A 23,006-nucleotide genomic window follows, 5' to 3' on the forward strand; every position below is an offset into this window, starting at 1 on the left:
GTGGGGCTTACTTCCAAACAAGAGGGGCCAGGATTGCAGCCTAAAGAATTTAAAAAGAATTTCCCCAGCCACAAAACAATATGTATTAACCAATATGTATTAATATTTAGCATAACCCAAACAATGCTGAGAAGAATTATCCATGTGGCTATTTAACTTCCTGCTACACATAGACATAAAAGGGACTCAGCAAATTCAAAAATTTACACCCCTGCCATATTCTCCCATTATACGAGTTTTAATTCACATTGGATTACTGTTGTCCTCCCTGCTTTGGCACTCTTCCAAATGGTGCTACAGCAGGGCCAGCCCTATCATTGGCAGAATGAGGCAGCTGGTTTGGGGTGTCATGAAAAGGCTTCATGTGATTATTTAATTTATAACTATTGCATTTTACCGCCAGGGAAGGTGAGAGGGGTTTGGGGGATTGTGCTGCCTTGAGTGGCAAAATAAACTTAAATGGCTGTGGCTATCGTGTGCATGGATTGCGGGAGGGCACACTTTGCTGTTCTGCCTTAGGTGGCAAATGTCTTGGCAGAGCCATGCCTGCTACATCCAATCCTAGCTGCTTACTACCAAGAGCAGGCAGAGGCAGCAACAGCTTAGGTTCTCTCTCTCTGGACAGACCCACTTGGGCAGCTTCTTCCATGAAGCTGCCCAAAGGCAGTTCACAAATGACAGGGGGTTGGACTGGATGGCCCTTGTGGTCTCTTCCAACTCTATGATTCTATGACAGGAGATGTGGCTTCTGCCATGAAGCAGCGCTCGCTCTGGGGACCTAATCCCCCCTGCGTCAGCAACCACAGAGAAAGGGGCAACTAGAGGAAGGTGCAACACAGAAAGGGTCGACACGAAAGAGAAGGGGGAGGAGGCTCCTTGCAGATCCACCTGTTCACTTTGTCAGGAGAGTGAGACACAACCATGTTGGTGCTGTTTCCACTGCCCACTGTAGACAGTGGTGCAGCACAGGGAAGATGGGCCCCTTGTCCTCAGAGAGGCACAAAGTTCAAAGCCTGCATTCCACCAGCAGAGGTGGCTGCTAGAGACCTCAGAAGCAGGTGGTGTGAGGTCAGTAGGCTACAGGTGTGTCCACTCTCAACCTGTGGGTGGTCTCAATGCCCACCAGGCAGAGGCTGTGTAAAGAAGTGGAGAGGCAGAAACTACTCAAGCAAGGTGCAGCAGCTAGTCAGGGGCCCAGGTGTGGGGCCTCAGCAGCTGCCCAGCTGTGCTGACCTGTTGTGCCAAGATCGAGAGCTACAACCAGGCTGAAAATAGCTTTTCATCGCTTCTTTTCCACCCTGTCTTATGCTTTAAACTGTTTATGTTAAAACTTTAAACAGGACAACTCCCAAAGCAAGTGGCCACCACCATGCAATGATCAAAACCCCTCGCCTCAGCCAAAACAAGCAAGTCCAGTAAATGTGGAAGCTTGCAGAGTTTGCAGTTAAAATTAGAATTTCAAACTTTTTAAATTATTATTAAATCTTTTTAGCCTTGGATAATTAGAAGGAAAAGCACGAACTGGGAACAAACTCCATAGAGATTTAAATTCCAGCTCAGGGCTCTGCAAAGCAGCCCAGCCCGAAGTGCGACAAGTGTTTTCGACGAAACTTAGAAACATCCAGGAAGTAATTGGAGGGCGTCCTGTAAATGCCCCGCCGGTTGCTTTTCCAGCGGCTGCGCGCTGATTCTCTTTCCCGCAAATGACAGGGGGCGAGGAAAGGGTCTCCTGTTCCTGGACCCCCTCTTACCTGGTCTCTGCGGTGGGAGGAGAGATCTGCCACGGCTGCCTCTTTCAGATCTTCCACTCGCTCTTACCTGGGCGGAAGCGAGAGCCTGGATTGGAGCCGCGCCTCACCTGCAACACAGGAAGCTGGCAGCAAGGGGGAGCCGTGTGTTAGGCAAGAAAACCAAGGCCGGGCGAGTCCGGATCAGGAGGGAAAGGAAGGCAGAGAGAGCGACAGGCAGCAGGCGGCGAGGTTTTGCCCCGTTTGATTTCCGCGTGGTGTGAACCAACAAGCCCAAGGGCCGCGGTGATCCTTCATTTTCTTTTTAATAGGGGCACTGGGGAAGGCACATAAAGAAGTGGGGAGAGACATAGAAGGAAATGATCCAGGGGTTGAGGGGGGCGTGAAAGAGAAGCAAGATGAAGGGGCGATAAACGAGAGGCGCCAGCGCGCCATTAATTCCCGAAACGTGTGAATACGCGGAAGTGGCGAAAGAGAATCCAGCTGGCTTAGCAGTAGCTGTTTATGAAACCAGCAATATGTTCAACCCCAAGCACGAAGAAATCATGAGTCAGTTTGGGGGGGTTTTTTAAGTTGAAAAAAACCAAACACAAGTCACATTTGGCTTTTACTGTACTTATTATTATTAGAACTCGGGATAAATAGTTTTTAAACTTTTCCTAAACGGACAGGAAATAATGAAGTTGCAGGCAGCCAAGTGTCTCAGAGATGCATTCTCAACTCCAGGATAGTTCACAATCTTGTTTTGCTGTTATTTATTACCTGCCCTTCACCAGGGCAGCCCCAGGTAGAGCACATGGCCACAATCCAATCTGGTAGAGCATGGAGTACGGTGGCAAGTCATCTCGGTCTAAAAGGGACCGTAGCACCTGAGCCTCCAGTGGCAGTGAATCCAGGAGCAGGGAAGTGGGGTTGCAATCCTAAATTTACTTACCTTTGAGAAAGCCCCATTGAATTCAGTAGGGCTTATGGTACTTCTGAATAGACATGGTTAGGATTGCAGCCTTAGTTACCACACAATACTCTTCTCTATTATATAAAATTAGCTTAAAACATTTAAATGCATGATTACCAATCCCTGTTGCCAGTGAACTTCTTCACCCCTTTGGACCTAAAAAAAAAAAAACCTAACAAATTTTCAGCAGGTGAAGCTTTTTTCTTATGATATACAAATATCCGTTTTGCGTGTGCATGTGAAACTGCTTAATTTCGGTAAATGACCCCAAAGCCCAATTAGCTTTTTTTTTTTTAATGCAGCCTTAGAGGTTGCGGCTGTGGATGGAAGCGAGAGGAATCAACGAGATCGGAAGGGATTCTGTGCCTCCCTGGGCTGCTTCGGGAGCAGGGTTTCCTAAACTGGGGTTGCCAGTTTTTGTGGGGTTTTTTTTTACTACAACTCCCATCATCCCTAGCTAGCAAGACCAGCGATCAGGGATGATGGGAGTTGTAGTCCAAAAACGGCTTGAGACCCAAATTTGGGAAACCCTGTTCGGGAGGAACGGTGGGCTATAAGTTGAATAAATAATATGATACAGACATTAATTTGTGAGCTTGGCTTTATCCTTTGTTCATACTCTACATTCACGTTTATTTTATCATCCTATCAACCTTTGACCACCGCACTCGCTTTCGTTTTGAGACCGTGGGCGGGGCTGAACAGTTTAATCAAGTTTCCGCGCTTCAAAAGGATCCATCTTAAGTAAGGGCATCCGAGCTTCCTCTCGCAGCTTTGTTAGGAAAGCATCCATATTTTCAAAAGGCACCCGGCTTCCCATTTCGCCGCACGTCTGTTTACCGGGGGTGGGGGAAGCGGGCGCTTTCTGCCTTCAACCGCATTGGAAATTATAAGGAACGGGAGCCATCTTTGCTATGGGGAAATGAAGGCTTCCCTGAAAGAACAGCGTCGCTTCTTCCGCCCCATTTCGAGGCCCTCTGGCCCTTCGGGAGAGGCGTCAACGCTACTAGATAGGGCGGAAACGTCAGCTGACACGGGGGCTCGTTTTTCCAACATGGCCGCCTGGCAGGAGATGCCGCTGTCAGGGAACAAGAGGAAAAAAGGCGGCGTGATAGCGCTCTGGTCCCTGGGAACCTTGTGCTTGGCTTGTCTCGCGGCGCAGGGCGCGGCGGCTGGCGACCTTTCTCTGAAGTGCGAAGACCTGAGAGTCGGCCAATATCCTGAAGCTGCGCGGAGGGCGCCCAGCAGTGCCTGGTTGCCATGGTGATGGGCCTTGCAATGGGTTGGGGAGGGCCGTGGGGCTGCCCCTTTTCCCGGCAGAGCTCCTGCGATTTAAAACACCCGGTGAGGCCTTCGCACCACTTAAGCTGCATGCTGGGCAGAAGCTACACTTGTTGAATCTTTTGTAGTCTTAAGGGGCACAGTAGCTCTGCAATACACAAAAAAGTGGCAGCCGCAAAGAGGCAATATATGGGGGAAAATATATGTTGAAACCTCATGAAGTTGACCTCATCAAGCAAGGTTACCTGACATCAGGCAGTGATCAGGTGTAGAATAAATATTTAACCTAAGTAAAAGGTAAAGGTAAAGGACCCCTAAGTAGGGGGAGGGTTAAGAGTAGTGACCCCACTTTGTCTATTGTTGTGCTAAGATGACTTTGAAATGGTTTGGGGGTAACATGTAGTACAGTCACTTTATTTGAGTCTGTGATGTGTTGGACTAAAGGAATGCTAATAAAATTAAGAAGAAAAAAGTCTAGTTCAAGAATGAAGAGTTTGGCTCTTCAGATGTTGGACTCCAACTGCTGTTAGCCTCAGCTGTGCTGGCCAGTGGTAAGGGACGAAAGTTGTAGTCTAGCAACATCTGGAGAGCCACAGGTTCCCCACACCTGTTCTAAACAAATGGGCTGCCTATCTGAGGCTCCTGGGTCATATTTTGTTGTGGATAAAAGTACATCATTTAATTGTTTTTAGCAGAGCAAGAAAGTCAGGATATTAAACTATGGTTTAAATAACATATTTTAAACCATAGTTTAATAGCATCCTAATTTGTTACGAAATTGCTAACTGCCATTTCCTGGATTGGATAAAATGGGAAACTATACTGAATAGGTTTAATTATAGTTCATACAAAGGGCTGTCTGGGTACAAGCAAAAATTATCCTCAGATTTTGGCTTATTTAAACCATTATATGATTGTCTGATCTCTTCCATTTTGTTTGTCTCACATTATTAGGAAGAGATAGATAAATACCAGGAAATTCTGTGTCTTTTGTAAAGCCTAGTTAAACACTTCATTTTTCAAATACAAAGTTTATACCCAAAATATTAGTAATAAGAAGGAAAACAGGCCACTTCCGCCTGTAAAATCTTAGGCAGAGAAAAACAATTTATCATAATTTATTGTGTTGTTATTGTTGAACACTTAACATGGGAGTTCAGTTTATATTTGTTTTCCTTAATTATTCAAACATATATTTGTGAAGATCCTAAAATAGACAATGAAACACAAGAACCTTTGAACTGTACAAATCACACTGCATATGGTAAGGAGCATGGCAATAGAATGCTTTTAGTCTAGCTACTGGTGCATATTATTTGACTAAATGCTGTTCATGATAAACACTAGTTCCCCCACCCTATATTGATCATGTATAGTGGTGATCAGTAACACTGTGTATGGCACAATTTATAATTGAATGCATAATTGGTGTATTTATTCACAGTGGTATGTGAACATCTTTGGTCCACAACCTTCTATGCACCTTGATGGTCTATGTTAATTTGTACTTCACTGTCTTGTCATATATATTTTGTTTAGCACCGCTTAGTGTCGTAGGTGCAAATAAATTTGTTCAACTATTTTATCATGCTAGTCATTACTTTATAATGTTAATTCAGAAAACTTAACTTGTATAGTTCCACTTTTTCCAGATTTTTTTTTAATATTTAATCATCTTCTAAGTGTAGTATTAGCTGTCTTGATAAAACCATGCATATATTTATTTCACTTGTTCTGTATTTGAGGCCTTTCCCTGGAGTTTAGTGCAGAATGCTTTTTTTTTTTTTGCCAACAGTCGCCTGTCTTCCAGCACCAAATATTACTTGCAAGAATTTATTTGGGAATGAAACCCAATTTACTGGAAAGGAAATTGGATTTTATAAGCCTATAGAGTGTCGAAATGTGTAAGTGAATATTTTTGTTCAATATATAATGTCACCACTTGTTGTAAAACTTGGCTAAATTAATTATAAAATTGTTCATATACTTCAGCCACCTCCTTAGTCTGAAGTGTGATTTAGCCCTCTTCCTTCTCAGCTGAATGACAGAGGAAAGTGTAGAGGAGTAACACATCAGTTTTAAGAAATTGCAGTAAAACTGCTTCACATCTAAGAGGTTCAGGACCAGTTTTGGCACAGAAACTGCTTGGGTCACCTTGTATGATTACCTCTGTCAGGAGAGAGACAGGGAAAATATGTCCTTGTTAATTCTCCTTTACTTCTCAGCAACTTTCAATACCATCAACCATGGTATCCTTCTGGAGTGGCTTGTCTACGTTGTGGGTGGGTGAAACTTCTTTGTGGTGGTTCCAGTCCTACTTGGATGGTTGTTCTCAGAGGGTGATGCTTGGGCAGCATTGTTTGGCTCAGTGGATGCTTCATTTTGTGGTCCTTAGGGTTTGATTTTATCCCCCATGCTGTTTTAACATATACATGAAACTACTGAATGGGGTCATCCGGAGGTTTGGAGTATTTTGTGATCAATATGCTAAGAACCCACAGCTCTACTTGCCTTGTTAATGGACTGGATGAGAGCCAAGAAACTGGAGCTCAATCCAGAGACTTAGACACTGCTAAGTGGGTGACTCCTTAGACTGGATGTATGGGAGGTTGCCTGCTCTTGATGGGGTTACACTCTCTCTGAAGGAGCAGGTAGGCAGCTTGTGGGTACTTCCATTGCTGTTCCTTGAGGCTCAGGTGGCCTCAGTGGCATGGAGTGCCTTCCATCAGCTTCGGCTGTTGGCCCAAATGCACCCCTATCTAGGTAGGGGCAGTCTAACTTCTGTTGTCTATGCTCTGATAACAAACAGGTTAGATTACTGCAACGTTTTATATGAGGGGCTGCCTCTGAGGACAGTTCGGAAACTTCAGTTGGTTCAGAATTCAGCGGCCAGAATACTCACTGGGGCAAGGTGGTTTGATTTAACAAATTGTTTTCATCCACATCTCTCTCCTGTTTCTAGAACTGGTTACTCCTACAAAGTAGCAGTGGCTCTGTCCTTATTTCTTGGATGGCTGGGAGCAGATAGATTTTATCTAGGATATCCTGCATTAGGTGAGTGTTTTATCATCTTAGTATTAGGCCACCACAATGGCTCACTATGCATCAATGTAGTATTAAGAGCTGATAGGCTGCAGGTGCTATTCATACTGCAAACAAAGAAGATTATGACTGAAGATATTTGATCACAGCTAGAATGCGAAGTAATGATAAGTACAATTTGTGACCTAAATTTATGCCATGTATATGATGAATAAGCATTAAAACTCAGTTGGTAGGCTAGTCAAATCAACCATCATATTTTAAAAGTAAATATTTTTCACAAGCCTGCCATTTCAGATCACATTGTGAAGCGTCTCCATTGATTTCCATGTTTACAAGCCATGCCTGCTTCCTTAATAAATGCTTAGGCTTTTTCCTCTTGACCTCAGCAGCCTTTCTTAAGAGAATTCTCAGTCAAGCATTAGCCCCTTAGTCTGTCCTGCCCTTGACCACACTGAAAACTTACTCACAGGATATGCCCCTCAATCTTGCCTATAAACCTGATAGGGATCTACATTAATCACATAGCTTTAAATATCCTCTTCTCTACTTTCTTCCCTGCTCCCAAATTTAAACTACTTTTGTCGTTTTGATACCCTTTTTGGCTGTATACCCTGTAAAATTAGAGTATTCCACAGTCTTAATACTGTAGTTACTAAGAAATATGAGTTGGTATTTGATCCTCAATGTGATCTGGTAGAAGTCATTTGTCTTAGGCTTTGTCTGAAAACATTCATAACTTGGTAAAAAATAATCACGGTTTTAGTATAACAAGCTGCCTGATACTATGCATACTTGCTGAGGAGTAAATGCCACTGAGTTTAGTGTGTTGAGGCTATGGTTTATCCAAATAAATAGGACTTTTGAAAAAAATTGGTAAAAGACAACAATAACAGCCAATGTGATTGACAACACCCACTCATATGCTTCACTAAGGTCAAGGAGTTAAAAGGAGTTGATGGAGCGTGTATGTTTGTGTTTGTTTGTTTGTTTGTTTGTTTATTCTAAGATTCTTCACGGCTTGAGATGAAGTCATGAAAAATCAGTGTTGTCCCAATTGATACCAGCAATCAAAATGATTGGCAGCACCCTATCAAACATACACAACAAAATTGAGAAGGGTTTAGGAAAATATATACCAGTCCAAGAAACGTTGTTTTTAAGAGAATTCATTCACATGTGGATATCATAGGCTTAGAAAATAGGTTAATAGACATTTCAGAGATATTAACTTGTGTGGAATCATAAAAAAAATCTCTTAGAGCCATTTTATCATTGTTTTTGTCTTTACAAAATGACTCCACGTTAGAAAAGCTTTTCTGTCTTGGCATGAAATGCTCTGCCAGACACCAGTACTTGAGCATGTAAGGCGCCTGTCAGGTCCCTAAAATGCAAGCAGCTCTACAGGAAGACTTCCCTGACTGTTGCCTCAGCAGAAAATGCTATAGAGGTAGAAGACAAGTATCTTCTAAAGAATTGGCACATGTTGCTTTTCTGTTATTTTTGCATTTTTTCCCTGTTGCCAGTAAATATTTTGGTAGTAGCTGGCCTTGCTGTTTTGAGACACTGTTGGCAGGAGTGGTGCCTGTGCTTTTATATGCTTGGCTAAAGATGTTTTAATTATTTATTTGCCCATATTTTTATAAGTGTAGCAATCCTCATGTACCCATTTGGAGTGAAACCCATTCAGATTATAGAGTGTCATTTTGGTTTTTCCCAATGGAATAACAACCCATTAAGTCTGTCATTCTTCTTCATGTTAGACAAATAGACAGTTCTGGGACTCCAGTGTATTATTACAACACTTACAAACATTCTGCTCTCCCATGTAAGCAAATGTAGTTTGTTCCAAATCTTTCCTAAATTGCTACAACATTGCTACTATGTTAACACTGTTCTTTTTATATCGCTTTTGTCTTGGATTGGAAGCTGTTTGGACAGGGACCCGGCCACAGCATCAAATGGACTCCTAGCATTAAATAAATATAAAATTCTCAACGGCCATCTTCCATAATATCAAGTAGCAAGTCCCTACCAATCAATTTAGAGAGTTTTCTTGCCCCCTTATACTTTTTGTACTGAAGTCATTCACATGTAGGTGTCTAAATTTACAGCCTGAGGGTGATATTTACTGTCATATTTAGAGTAGACCAATTAACATCAATGAATTTAAGTCACTTAAGTCTATTGATTTCAATGGGTCTAACTCTTTACTTAGTTGGATATCACATTGTGTGTGTTTGTGGCCATTCCAAGTTACCCACAGTATTTTGCTATTTGTAGTGTACCAGTCAAAGCCACATCTCTCCCCACAAAAATTCTATTTAGGTGTGTGTGTATGTTGTGTGTGGTGTGTGTTTGTGTGTGTGTGTGTGTAAAGTAAGCACCGAAAAATGACTACTTGGCTACATATATTCTTCTTCAGGATAACACTCAAGGGCTTCTAAGGAATTGAAAGATGTTTTGTGAAGGAAAATATATCCTTGTCTAAAAACTAACACTCTAAACCTTTTTATGCTCTTCAATGTATAATTTTCACTTAATTCACAGGTTTATTAAAGTTCTGCACAGTAGGATTTTGTGGAATCGGTAGTTTAATAGACTTCATTCTGATTTCAATGCAGGTAAGCTTGCTACATCAGAATAAAAGACATTGGCTAGGATCCAAAAAGCTACTTAGATTTCCACAAGGGACTTGTGCTAGCCCAGCAGAATCCCCCCTCCCCGCATTTGAACAGCTGATTCCCATGCCATGTCAATAACTGCTTTTAAAACTTTCTTCAGTTTCAAAAGCAGTTTGCTATAGGGCTGTTCTATTTTTTAAAGAATGTGTTTTACATTTTTTTTAATTCCAGCAGCTCTAGTTTATTAACATTTAATTTATTTTTGAATAGTAGGAGCTATATAACAATGAAATATTTGTATCATTTCTGAAAGAGTCTCCTGGAACACAATTTTTCCATACCTTAGTCACTGCTGGGAAAATTGAAATCATGTGGGAGGTGGGTGGAGAGGAGGGAAAAACACTAATAAAATATATGAGGCTTGGTAGTCCAGAAAAGTGTGTGAGAGAGGTCCCTAGATTTCAGATTTCTTTTATTTATTAAAGACTACATATTCAGATTGTTATGTTCTGAGGCCAATCTTCCATAATTGGGAGGATTTTGCTTTCCATTGTTGTAGTATTAGTCAGCTTTTATAGACCCAAGCCACCAAATGTTTACTTATAACCTATGTTACATACAGGCAACTCCCCATTTGCACACATTCAAGCCATGCGCGACTGCTGATGCACACACCATTTTCAGCACTGGAAGGGGGTAGGACAGACTTACTTGCATACCGCCGACACACACAGTGACTTGGAATGTGATCCCTGCATAAATGGGGAGTTGTCTGCATATAGTTGAGAACCACAAAGATAAATCCACAGTAACTGCTAGTCTCAAAATGAATGTTTTGCTATGTGACCTAAACCAAGCACTGCCAAATCATATGAATTGATTTAGCCTCCATGTATTTCAGCTTGAATAGCAGGCTAATAATGTCGACTTAACCTTTACCTATCTGACTGATATTCACTATTTCTTGACATCATGCTCTCTTGGTTGAAATGTAATAGCAAGTATGAATAACAGGTTCTATATTCAATCTGTATTAATATGCTCCACTGAGCATATTTCTGTGTGACTGAAGAGTCAGAACCACACACAAAAAAGAAAATTTAAAAATGTATTAAGATGAAATAACTGACACATTGTGAGAAATTGTAAATATCCATTTAAGATGGCGAAAGCATGATATGAATAAACAGAAAGTTACATAAAAGTGATCATACTACAATAGATGTAATAATGGGGCTACTACAAATGCTGAAGAGAAGAAATAGGAAGTGTTTGTATTAACTATGTGAGATATAACAAGAAATTATAAATGAAAAATGAAATATAAGAAAGCAGTTATCCTTCTAACACCATCCCTGCAGTCTAGCTAACTCAAAAAGAATAGGAAAGTTTTACTTTATTATAAAGGTATTCTGAAACACTATACAAAGGGTTACTTAAGATTTTAAAGCAAGTAAATTAAATGTATGATACATAGATATGGGTTTCCCAAATACTGAGTTAGAATTAAGGGCTTTAAGGAATAATGAGTAAATAAATGACTTTAAATTTGGAAAATATAAAGCAAAGGTTTATATCTACAATAATTGCTACAGTAAGGGCTACTGGTTTCTGCTGGAAATCTTGAGCTAAAATAATTCATAAACTTTAGGGGAAATAAAAAATAGAATGTAAAGGAAAAACCCTAGAAAAACTATGAAGCTACTCCTGGAAGCACGTTTCCTCTTAGCAAACAGACAACCTACTCTCCATCTCCCCACACCACCAAGCTAGCATGCCTTCAGGGAATGTGCTGTTGAGGAGGGGGGCTCTCATTTCAAATCTCATGACACCTGAATACTTTGCTCATTAAAATTACTCCTTAATTACTTTATGCCTTGACCCAATATTTAAAATTTGTGCCTCTTCCTTTACTTTCAACTCTGAGTCTTTCAGCTTTCCTTATCAGAACTATGTTATAAATTCTACCCAAGCCTGGAAGAAGATCCTTGAAACCACTTGGTTTCTAGCTAAGATTGTACTCTCCTTTTTCAAACTAATTGCCCCAAACAAAGACTTCTATCTCTAAACAAGGAAGAAAATATTCGTTAACATAAAAATAATCTTGTAATGTAACAAGCATATAGTACAAAGGCACACACCTGGTCAATTAGTGGAAAACGGGTGAAGACATCACTCACTACAAACTTGAGTACCCAGTTCATATCTTATACTCCCCTTTCATGCCACAGTTTGTAACTGGGGCACTTTTCCTTGAACAGTTGCTTCCTGGTTTAATTAACAGAGAAATAGGTAACTCTTAAACTCTGAACAGGAAACATGTACAATCAAAAGGTACCCCAAAATAGAAATAGATGAAAGTAATATTTTATTCCAGTCCCAATTAAACAAAAAATTCTGTATTGTTCCAGCACAGGTTTGAACGGATCAGAGTGATAAATCCTCTCTTTTTCCTTGTTTTTAATTAGAATTGGGAGAACCATAATTTGCTCATCTGTAGTCCCTTTGGTGCTGCTATCAGAGAACCGTCAACCATCCAGACACAAATCTTCAAAGGAAGATATAGGGCCCATCACTGTGTTTATCTCAAAGTTAGAATTGTAGGAAGAATTATCCCTGTATCCAATTATGCTTTCTCATTAAAATATTTGACCTAGGCATAAAGATAATTGTGGCTTCCTGGAACCAAACTTTCATTTCATATATTAAGTGGATCTGCTCCTGTACAGCACCCCAGAACCCAGAAAATAAGTTCAAAAACCAACCAGGTCCACCCATGTTGTTGCAATTTTAAAGACAGACAACGTATTATATTATTTTAATATATATACTCTGCCTTTTTTCCTGACAGGGACTCAAGGTGGCTTACAGCTAAAATAGAAACAATTTCCATTCATTTGAAGGGATTTGCTCTACCCTCAAATTCCACACCTCTTCTTGAACCACAATATCATAAAATATAGAGGTGTAATACTAGTAGGGTAGGTATAGCTGTAAGGAATCCTTGGTTGGCAGATAGAACTTAAACTTCAGGACCAAACAATTAAGTTGCTATGAAGCATAGTTATAGACATTTCCACTCTGTTTTTGACACTTGGAAGGTATGTTATTACGGTAGTTTTTGGATGTTAACTGCCAGTGATCACAGTTCTCTGGCTGAAAATACAGGAAGGGTTTTTTTTGGGGGGGGGGGTTAGCAGTGGGGCTTAGAATAGATGAGTTTTGTACCTGCCAGCTAATACCGGTAATTAAAAATAACCTTAAAGGTTTAAAATTATTGTATGCCAGAAATATAATACTCATGAATTCAAGAAGGGTTTTGGCAGAATAATTTCATGTATCGACACTTTTCTCAGTTTGCCATTACAAAGGAAGAAGTGCATGTTTGTGGATGTTTTATACAATATAGAAGTACAGACATTAAACTCCTTAATTTAAATCTACCCATTCAGGCTCCTCTCAGCTTCTCTGTTCAGCTGTGTTAGCACTTAGGTAAAACTGATATGACATTAAAACTGCTAGAACGTAATTTCACAGCATGGGAAGGGGAACTGTAATTAGGAGCCTATCTTATATAATACTGAACTCAATCCATTACAACAGTGTGCTTGAAATTGCATGTTGCCATCATAAGTATAAATGAATTTGTGAGGTTTCTGGGATGAATTGTAAACAACTGCCAATAAAACACTTTAATGCAAAGATTAAAGTTGGGCCGGCTTTTATATTAAATTAAAGAAAGTTGAGGGTGAGAAGGATATTTACTAAAGGGAATGGTTCCAGATTATTATGTATTTACTTCCTAAATGGTTGCTGAAACTGTTGCTTAGTAAAAACATTTGATTGTGCTTGACACTTGAAGAGCTGGTTCTTTTAAACACAAAACAGTGTTTCTGAATTTCCTAAACACAGATGTTTGTGGAAATATATGTGTCAGTGTTCACATGTAAAGGTAGTGTGATCTGCAGTTACATGTACATTGTTGCTATGCTTTCCATCCTATTGTTGAAACTTCAGAAAATGTCAGCAGTGTTATAACAATTTATACATGCTACTGCATATTCTCCTGTAGGAATCTTGCAGCTTTTGTTTGCTTCTAAGTCCCAGCTGCACCTAAAGATTCATGTGCCCACCGCCTGACTGAAACTAAGCAGGTCTCAGTCTGGTCAGTGCCTGGATGGGTGACTGCCTGTAAACATTCTTGGGTTCTGGGCAGGGAGAGTATATAAATGAGTCACCCGACAAACATTTAAAAGAGAATTCCAGTCATATTTGTTTTGGAATAATAAGCTCTAATAAGTAGTTTTAGCTCTAATAAGAGGTTGTATGTCTTGCTGGGCTATGGTAATGGTTTAAATAGATTCTTTTTCATATATACTGTTCAAAATCGTGTTTTGTTTTTGTTCAAAATGGTTTTAAAAATATATATTGTAATACATTCTCTTTTAGATCGTAGGACCTTCTGATGGCTCTAGTTACATCATAGATTATTATGGAGCAAGACTTACCAGACTGAGTATTTCTAATGAGACATTCAGAAAACCACAAATATACCCTTAAACATGTCAGTAAGTGCCTTGATTTGGGTATGTTAAAAATTCATTAATTTATTAATAACTATTACTCTTGTAAAATGAAGTATGCATGGCACAGAGGAGTCAAATGCCTGTTTCCTGTCATGTAACATAAAACCAGAATAACTGCACAGTTCCATGATTTTTTTGTAACCAAGCCCTCTACAAATTCTAGGGAGTTTTGTGACTAATGCAAGAGTATCTCTTCTGAGTGTTCAAAACTACATTCACTCATCACATGCAACTTCCCCTCACCTATGATAAGAAGAACACACAGCAGTGCAAAGATCCCCCTACTCCAAACTCTCATTTGTGTTGTGGTTTGGAGAAGGTAGAAATGGTGTGATTCTCTTCTTAACAGTGGCAGAGGAGGCTGTTGTTCATTACCTTGTCCACAGTGAAGCAAGGCAATATTGGTGGATCCTGCTTGAAAAGACAGCAAGGTGCAATTTTTGGCAAAAGCAATGTTTAGTTACCCCACATTTTGCCTCCTCTTTCCTGTAGGTGGAGCCAAACCCCGTAACCAAATACCTTATGCCAAGTGAAACAAGTGCATTGCAAAGGTCAGGTTATAAGCTCAGCACTGATCCTGTCAGTGTTTAGCCTACAAGGAAAGCCTATAGTATCGTCTGCTGCTGTGTTAATGCATCAAGTTTCTAGACTGTTCGACAATTTCAAAGGTTGTCTTCCATTAGTATAATTACTATATAAATTCCCTTTTGAAGAAGTTTGCAACATGTACTTTAAATCTACAACTGAATTGTTTAGTAACACAGCAATCAAATTAGGATAATGTTCATTTTTAATCTTTTCCACTAGTTGCCCAGAGTGGCTGGGGAAGCTCAGCCAGATGGATGGGGTACAAATAAATTATTATAGCAAAAGTAAAATTAAGAATAGCATGGAAAACGGCTGTACTCTGAATTTGATTTAGTTTCATAATTAATATGCCAATACCCTGGCTCACACTCCAACACATGTATATGTGTGGTGTGAGGGATCCTATTCCCTCCCCCGTCGATTCTTCCCCAACCGTGACTCTCCCTAAGTTTCTCTGCCAACTAGGATGAATCCTTCAGTGGTTATATGGGAGTGTCTCTGGGGTACCTCAGTGCTTCACGTTCGAAACAACTCTTGCCACCTTTGGGATCTCCCGCCCTGGGTTCCCAAACTACTGCAGCTTGCCTTCCCTTTTTGGCAACTGCGTGGCACCTTTGGCTTCCCTGCCCAGTCCTCTGTATGCCAGGAAAATAAGCCACCCGTTCCCTCTATCACAGGAAACCCTTAGTGCTTTTCCCCTCAGCCACACCTCTTGAGGCACTGACGCACTGCCAGAGTCCACGAACGTTTAAGCACTTTTAACTTTATTAAGGTAACTTGAAAACATGGATGTCTTGAGTTATTACTGGTACAATTCTTCTTATATAATTCAGCTCAGTTATAATCTTTCCTGCATCCCGTTAGCAATGGTAATGACCTTTCCTCCCATTCCCCAAAGCCTAACCTCGCAGTTTCTCTTTCTAAACCTCCACACCCAACTGCCAAACCCCCAACTGCCTTTCAAGGTTGTTCCCCCTCCTTTTAGAATGCCAACTAGCTCCGCCTCCCAGGGAACACCTACCTAACATGGGAGTGATAGGTTAACCCATGATGAACCAGGCCTTATTCCGCCACATGTGGCAACTGAAAGGGCTCATGACTTGGCTGCCTCTAGACCTTCAAACCCTATATATATTTTCTGTAATCACAAATGGAGCTGTTTATGTGCGTGAAACTGGCATATAGATGAACTGGCATTGGTTCATCTTCACAAATATTGTCTACTCTGGCAGCAGCTCTCAAGGAAAGATCTCAAGCAGCTGCCCTTGCCAGCCCAGTCACCTGAGATCCTTTAACTGAGCATGCTGGTACCGCTAACCTTCATATCCTCGTGGTACCTTTACCCCCAAACAGGCGTATGAGACAACTGAAGCAAACTAGCCATAAAAATTCTAGTTTTCTAGAGTGACATTCTATGTTCCTGACGGGTCTGTCTTATGCATTGAGAAAAGGCACATTTTATATGAAATAGGGAGAAGGCTTGAAAACACACATGGGACTCATGTACCACCTGGTGGTCTGGTTCACATATCATGTTACGGCAAAGCATGGCTTAATAAAAATGTGCCAGCTGCCAGGGAAGAGATCATGGCAACTTTTCTCCTGCCTACTTGTTTTGCTGCTGTGACTTAGCTGCCTCTAGACAAATCACAAACTCGTGACTTAGCTGCCTCTAGACAAATCACAAACTGAGACTAGGGTTTGTCCTATGGTATTTACAGCTCATGGTTTGTCAGGGAGAGCAAATCATTAGTCCAGGTTCAGGTGGCACTCTAAGCCAGACCGCAGCTTATGGCAGGAGCAAAATGACTGGGGAGGAGCACAGTGACTGATTTCACCAGGAACCCACACATTTGCTCATTTGTGCTAAGCCAGTGAATTCTTTGGCTCAGTTGGTGCCATGTGGTTTCCCAATACAGCTGAAAACAGCCGACAAATATTTCTCAGGGTCATATTAAATGACTTCCATATTAAACTTCTGTATTGTAAGTTTGCAGGCATGCAAGTTTGTAACTTCAAGCAATCAGAATGTATTTGTATCCTGCAATTACAAATCGTACCAAGGTTACCATTCATTTGCATTGTTTTCCAGTGTATAAAAGTTTGCTATTGAAATGTCTCTATTTCCTTGCTGGTTCACAACCAGGTGACAAGAAGCAGGTGATTTACAGCTGTCTACTAGCTCACATATGCATTTTGCTGCCACTGGTGTTTATCTCTAGGGTATGCAATAGTTTAATGTGCTTAGCTATACTTTTAAGTCAGTTTGTCAGCATGTACCCTCCAGATGTTACCGGACTACAGCTCATATCATCCCTGGCCATTGGTGATGCTCACTAGAGTCCAGCAATATCTGGAGACACCACAGTGGCTATCCCTGCTTTAAGCTATAGACTGACGTAGAGCAAAGAGGAAGAAGCTGAGAAGTCAGCTAACCTAGCTGCCACCCATGGGGCTCCAGCAGCAGCTTTGTCCTACAGTAGCATCCCAATGACAAGGGCTGGGAATGAACATAGATAAAAGGTGTGGCTGGAAGAGAAGATGCAGCTCATGTCTATCCTATAACCAGCCTTATAGAATTTTAGTCCTATGAAAGGGAACAGTAAGGAGAACAAAAGTGAAGAAAATCCAAGCTCCATTCTTGCTGCAAATGGGGGGCAGCTGTTGTTCAGGCTTTGAGGGGGATGTGTTTTGACTGTGCTGTTGCAAAGGGGACTCAAGAGGCTACTATTGTGCTCTGGGCTCCTGTGGGACAAGAGGCAGCTTCAGAAACTCCTTCATTCGTGGAAGCTATGGAACCACACATGCTTTCCCACTGACAGGAATTAATCATTTTATACTTTGATTTCTTCCAGAGTTCAGCTGAACAATAACTAATGGAAGGGGTCTGCCTTCAAAGGACATGATTTGATGGAAGCATCTGTGTCATCAGTTGTCTCGTTGTCTCTGCCCATGCCAAAAAGCAGAAGACAGCTTCATCATACACAGGCCGTGGTTTTGACAATAACCATAGCCCTGTCAAGAATAGGACAGTGACTTTCCTTTTAAATTATTTTGTTAAATAAGAATAAACAATGGACATAAATTATGGAAAATGCATCATGAATTACTTGCACAATGGACTTAATACAAATTGCATAAAAACTGTGAAAAGTGTATGTGCAAACATAGAAGTAAAGGCAGGAAGAAATGACCTCAGATTCAGCATCCCTTTCCTGACTGCTCTTTAAAAGCAAGAGGAGAAGTCAAACAAAAAAATGTTGTTTTACAGATGTACCAAGTTCCAGCTCATTCATTCTCTCCCTTGCATCAAGTACATCCTGTACTTTTGGCAACAAGTTGACTGGATATTTAAAAGCTGCGAACTGCTCTGAAAGTTTCACATAGTGGGTTATGGGCCATGTGTGTTTGATCAAAATTCAATTACTGCACTGTGCCAGGCTTGGAAACCTATCATTGCAAGTTATGAAGTATGACGAAATAAGCTACTCTAATTGGTTCAGTATGGGGAACAGTCTCAACCAAGCTTGTTATGATAAATAGCTTCCTGTGTTAAAGGTTCTCTGGAGCTTAAGTGTCTTGGCTCACCTCCTTCAACAGAATAAGAATATTGTTCCCTAGGAACACTTACATCACTGTCCCTCTCCCCAATTCAGAGCTAAATGTTTGTAGCATTTTCATCTTGCTGTTCGTGAGGAATATAAACAATGGTCATTGCTGTCATTTCCCTTGTCTTCTTTCTGTCACTTCTTCCAACCATAAAGCGTTTTGCTTTTCCTGGTATGAAGAGAGGTATAAAAAGTCTCTTAATATTTCAGCACAACTACTGTTTGCAATTTCAGTATTGTCAGCTTTGTTGCCACCTGGAAAGTCTTAACTGTTGTTTAAAGTCAAGTCCACTTCATAAGAGCTAAAATAAGAGGGGAATGCACTGTGTCTCTAAGCCTACATCAGCACTTGTTAAACGAGTTGCTGAAAGAGCGAGCTCAGTTACTGACTTCATCATTTTACTTATGGAAGTAGTGTCTGTTCTCTTATTCTCACAACAATAGCCAGCTGTGAAGGAACAAGCCCAGAACAACCCCTAGCTAGATAGATATAGTCGGCAACAAGAGTCTTTGTAAAAAGATGGCTATCCAACACTCTCAGCCGTTTTAGAAGGATTTAAAACAGTGTGCCTGCCATTTTGTTAAGAGTAAGCTATGGAATATATACGCCTTTCCTTCAGTGGTTTGACCTGCTGGACTCATTTACGTGTACAGGTCATAATGTGATCCTCAATCTTCTACGTTTGATAATTGAGTGTACCAAGTGCTGTTATCCAGTTACCATTTGTTTTCTGAGCTTTGATCTCATCATAGCTTGCCATAATATTTAAATGTCCTGTTTAACCTTCTGCTAAGAGATGTGCGTAATGCTGAAGTCGGCATTTCCAGTTTATGCTAGATACACTGCAAAAAAAGAGAGAGAAATGTTCCATTTTAAAAAGCAATCTCCTTAGTCATCACTTAATCAAGCGATGACTAAGTGCAGCAATACAAAATTAGGGGGAGGAAAACTTGGTACAATAAATTTGAGTATCTACGTCAGAGTAGGATGAGAAATAAACCCTGCCGTTGCTTTTGTAAATCAGATGTGATCAAATACTTTAGGATGGGAGGAGGGAGCATGCTAAATGTCCTTAGCTTGAATATTGAACTTTGCAGATTTTTAAGATTTATTTGTTTTTTAACAATAGCAGGTAGATGATAGTAATCATGTTATGGCTCTTAATAAAGTTCTGACAAGAAGTAACTTTACCTTTAAAAATAGAATGTGACTGCAGGCACTTATGCTAATCTTCCTTTTGGCAAATCAGCTTTTTTTGTATTGAATCTCGCTTGATTGAATAGCACTGGAGCTGCCAGAGTAAATGCTATTATCAATGCACAGTAATTAAGGAAATAGTCCTTGTCACTCGAACAGCGTCCAGGCTGTGCCTGCTGTAATAAAGTTAAATGATAAAGAAATCTCTTTAAATAAAGTGCAGCTACTGGAGTGTGGTTACTTCTGAAATGCAGTGGAACAGTGCAGTGGAGAATTATTGGTGATAGGAAAATATGCCCACTGAACACAATGAGAATGTAGACTTCCAAAACATATAACATATAGCATTAAAAAATTGATCTTCTGATTTAAAGCTAGAGAACCATGTTTTATTCCTCCAGCTCTCAATATTGACAAGCACAAAGCTTTTTTTTCATCTTTCCTGCACTTATGTCTCTTCATGGTATAATACATGGTTATTAACAAAGTGTACCTGGGTTTTGTCAAGCTGACTTGTACTCTGATATCTAACATACCATAGTCTATCTAGAGTATGAACACCTCCTGTTTAAAGTTTAAGGATATCAGGATGAGATACATCTAACTGATACTAGCAATAATTGGGTGTCACTCCTGTGCCAGTTTTTGCACATCAAATGCTTTTCCTCCACCACAACAGCTAAATACAAGCTATTAAAAAACTGTACCCAGAAAGCCTCTACTACTTCTGAGTCATAGTTTGAAGAGACTATTCCTAGGTAAGGTATTGGGATTGCGGTCTAAATTCAAAGGCATTCCAGTCTAAATTAAAGTTAAAACTGGCAGTGCAGGAGTTCAGAGTGACAGCTAACTAGTAGAAACACAATGCAGCTATTAGTTTAGAAGTGACAGTGACAAAAAAACTAGATTCAGGTAGGCTGAATCTAGACAGCATGGTTACCAAGTTGCCACTCATTATGCAAGTGGTAGTTCAGGTTAAGGAGCGAAGCAAGGGCTTGTGCTAATGGAATGATGTGCTGTGAAATAATTTGTAGGGCACAAAAGCAAAGAGACAGAAGAGAAATGAAAAATGTTAGGAAGTATGTTACACAGAACAACATAGCATTATGAAATTAACATCAGTGTGTTAGACTAGCAAAAACTAGGGAACAATATTCTCTGTACCAGTGCTTGGATTTTCCTGAGGTACTCACTGCTCAGGATGCAGGTGGCGCTGTGGTGTAAACCACTGAGCCTTGGGCTTGCCGATCGGAAGGTCGGCAGTTCAAATCCCCGTAACGGGGTGAGTTCCCGCTGTTCAGTCCCAGCTCCTGCCAACCTAGCAGTTCAAAACCACGTAGATAAATAGGTACTGCTCCGGCATGAAGGTAAACAGCGTTTTTGTGCGCTGCTCTGGTTCTCCAGAAGCGGCTTAGTCATGCTGGCCACATGACCCGGAAAAACTGTCTGCAGACAAATGACAGCTCCCCAGGCCAGTAAAACGAGATGAGCGGCGCAATCCCAGAGTCGTTAGCGACTGGACTTAACTGTCAGGGTCCTTTACCTCAAGCTGTGCAGTATATTAATTATTTCTATATTTGCACCTATATACACAAATTAGCTTTTGCAAATCCAGCATCCCCATTTTTATCGCAATGGAGAAGTGGCCACCCTGCATCAGTATATGTCATGATGATGTATCAAAAGCTACTTCCAGCACATGTGGGCACCTCTACATTATCCTTTGCTGCATTTTCTCTGTGCCACACACTGGAACAATCTTCTTTCATTCTATCCAGGAAGGAAAGCACATGGCAACAGCAACAATCATGGTTATTAAGGAACTACACTAATCAAAGTCTTTTCATTCCAGTTAACCAACTCAAGTTATTTGAAAGCATTTTTTTCTGGCATATTCATAAGTTTGCAGCTATGTGTAGCGGAGCTAAGGAAAAGCTTAAGGACGCTAACCTTCCAACACTGCATTAATGCCTAAAACACATAGGCATGTGAGTGTTTGAGCTGTGGTAGTTGCCAATTCTTTGTTCTAGAAAGCCACAACAATGTCCTTCAGTATTATACATTGCAATTGAAGCAGGGGTGTGCCAATACACCTTAAAAAAAAAAAAAGATAGCTGGTTTTAAAGTTGAGACATGCCAAATCTGAAAGTAGATCCTTTCCATGTTGCAGAGACTAGATGCACATATTTCTTTGTTGCTTCAAGGACAAAGGAAGCACTCATTCAATTAGAAGAGACATGGGGTTATGGCATAAAGCTTCGTTCCTTCAATAAAGAAAATTCTGGAAGACGAATGTTGACCTTAAGTCACAATAAGTGCTGTTAAAATAATGACTGTACTGTAAGTCTAAACACACACGCACACACACACAGCTCCACTGCTTTATAGACATGCAGAACTTTATCCCTTATATGGCTACCCTGCCCAGAGCAGATACCAGGGGCTGTATGTAAGACACCAAAGAGTAAACTGGACTCGGGTGTTGTTTATCCTAAATGTTACCAAACACAAATGGCTCGCTCAAATTGCTGCAGTTCTTGTACAGATGGGGTGACAACCAAAGCCATCAAGTAAAGCTTCATTTGAGTCACAGCTTGCTAGGTCAGGATTCGGTCCTGAAATAACTATTTACAAAAGCTCGTCTTTTACTCACCAGCACTACAAGCTCTCACACATTGAAGATGATAAGGCAGGGATGGCGAAAAGTACCAACCGTAAGGCATAAGTGTATATAACCATCTTTAGACATTTTTGCACCTGCAGCAAACTAGTAAATTGATTCCAACCCTCTCCCTATGCATTTTTGTTTAATAGTATATACCGGTACCAATGTATAAAAACAGCCTTCTGGATTGGGCCAGTGGTGCCATCTAACCTAGCATCCTGTTCCAGCCAAACAGATGTCTGTGGGAAGCCTACAACCAGGCCTTCCTGGGGTTTCCAGAATGTAGTTTTCAGAAGTATTACTACCTCCAACCTTGGAAGCAGAGCACAGCCATCATGGTTACCGGTAATAGGAATGGCCTTATTTGCCATGAATTTGTATAATCCTCTTATAAAGCCATCTAACTTGGTAGCCATCACTGGTTCCTGTAGGAGCAAGTTCCATGGTTTAACTATGAACTGATTAGTATTATGTTTAATGTGTCCTGAATATTCAGTATCCACTCCAGATGAGCTTCCACTATTGTGTTTTTAAACAACTCCCAGGCATTTTGGAATGATTTGACCCTCTTGACTTTGCCTTTCAACTTCCTTTTTACCAATCCCCTCATTTTGGGGAAATTTCTTTTGAAGTCAAATGTGACCATGTTGGATTTTCTTGGCAAATGGCCATTTACATGTACGTTTAATTTAATAGCACCATGGTCACTGC

General features: G+C 40.6%; 2 protein-coding genes across 9 annotated transcripts in view; one reads left to right on the forward strand and one right to left on the reverse strand.

The window, feature by feature from the left end:
- The window catches only part of PATJ (PATJ crumbs cell polarity complex component), a 161,153-nt gene extending 159,257 nt beyond the window's left edge, over positions 1 to 1,896 (reverse strand). For 4 of the 7 annotated variants that reach the window (XM_033151941.1, XM_033151938.1, XM_033151939.1 and 1 more), the window contains exon 1: positions 1,752 to 1,894. The gene's annotated coding sequence lies outside the window, so the exon portion shown is untranslated. Of the gene's footprint in view, positions 1 to 1,751 lie in introns of all 7 variants that reach the window. The other 3 variants (XM_033151940.1, XM_033151937.1, XM_033151942.1) reach the window with 3 other exon arrangements.
- Positions 1,897 to 3,591: 1,695 nt separating this feature from the next.
- TM2D1 (TM2 domain containing 1) lies at positions 3,592 to 18,547 on the forward strand. 2 transcript variants are annotated; one of them, XM_033151944.1, is made up of 7 exons: positions 3,592 to 3,918; positions 5,175 to 5,248; positions 5,780 to 5,888; positions 6,947 to 7,038; positions 9,577 to 9,650; positions 14,100 to 14,236; positions 17,680 to 18,547. In XM_033151944.1, the coding sequence occupies exons 1-6, from the start codon at positions 3,626 to 3,628 to the stop codon at positions 14,208 to 14,210; spliced, it is 753 nt and encodes a 250-aa protein (XP_033007835.1). In that variant the 5' UTR covers positions 3,592 to 3,625; the 3' UTR covers positions 14,211 to 14,236; positions 17,680 to 18,547. The 2 variants fall into 2 exon arrangements, with proteins under 2 accessions (XP_033007835.1, XP_033007834.1); XM_033151943.1 differs by having other exon boundaries at positions 14,100 to 14,218.
- Positions 18,548 to 23,006: the final 4,459 nt, after the last annotated feature.

This window comes from Lacerta agilis, chromosome 6 (assembly GCF_009819535.1).
Source record: "Lacerta agilis isolate rLacAgi1 chromosome 6, rLacAgi1.pri, whole genome shotgun sequence".
Classification (NCBI taxonomy): Eukaryota; Metazoa; Chordata; class Lepidosauria; order Squamata; family Lacertidae; genus Lacerta; species Lacerta agilis.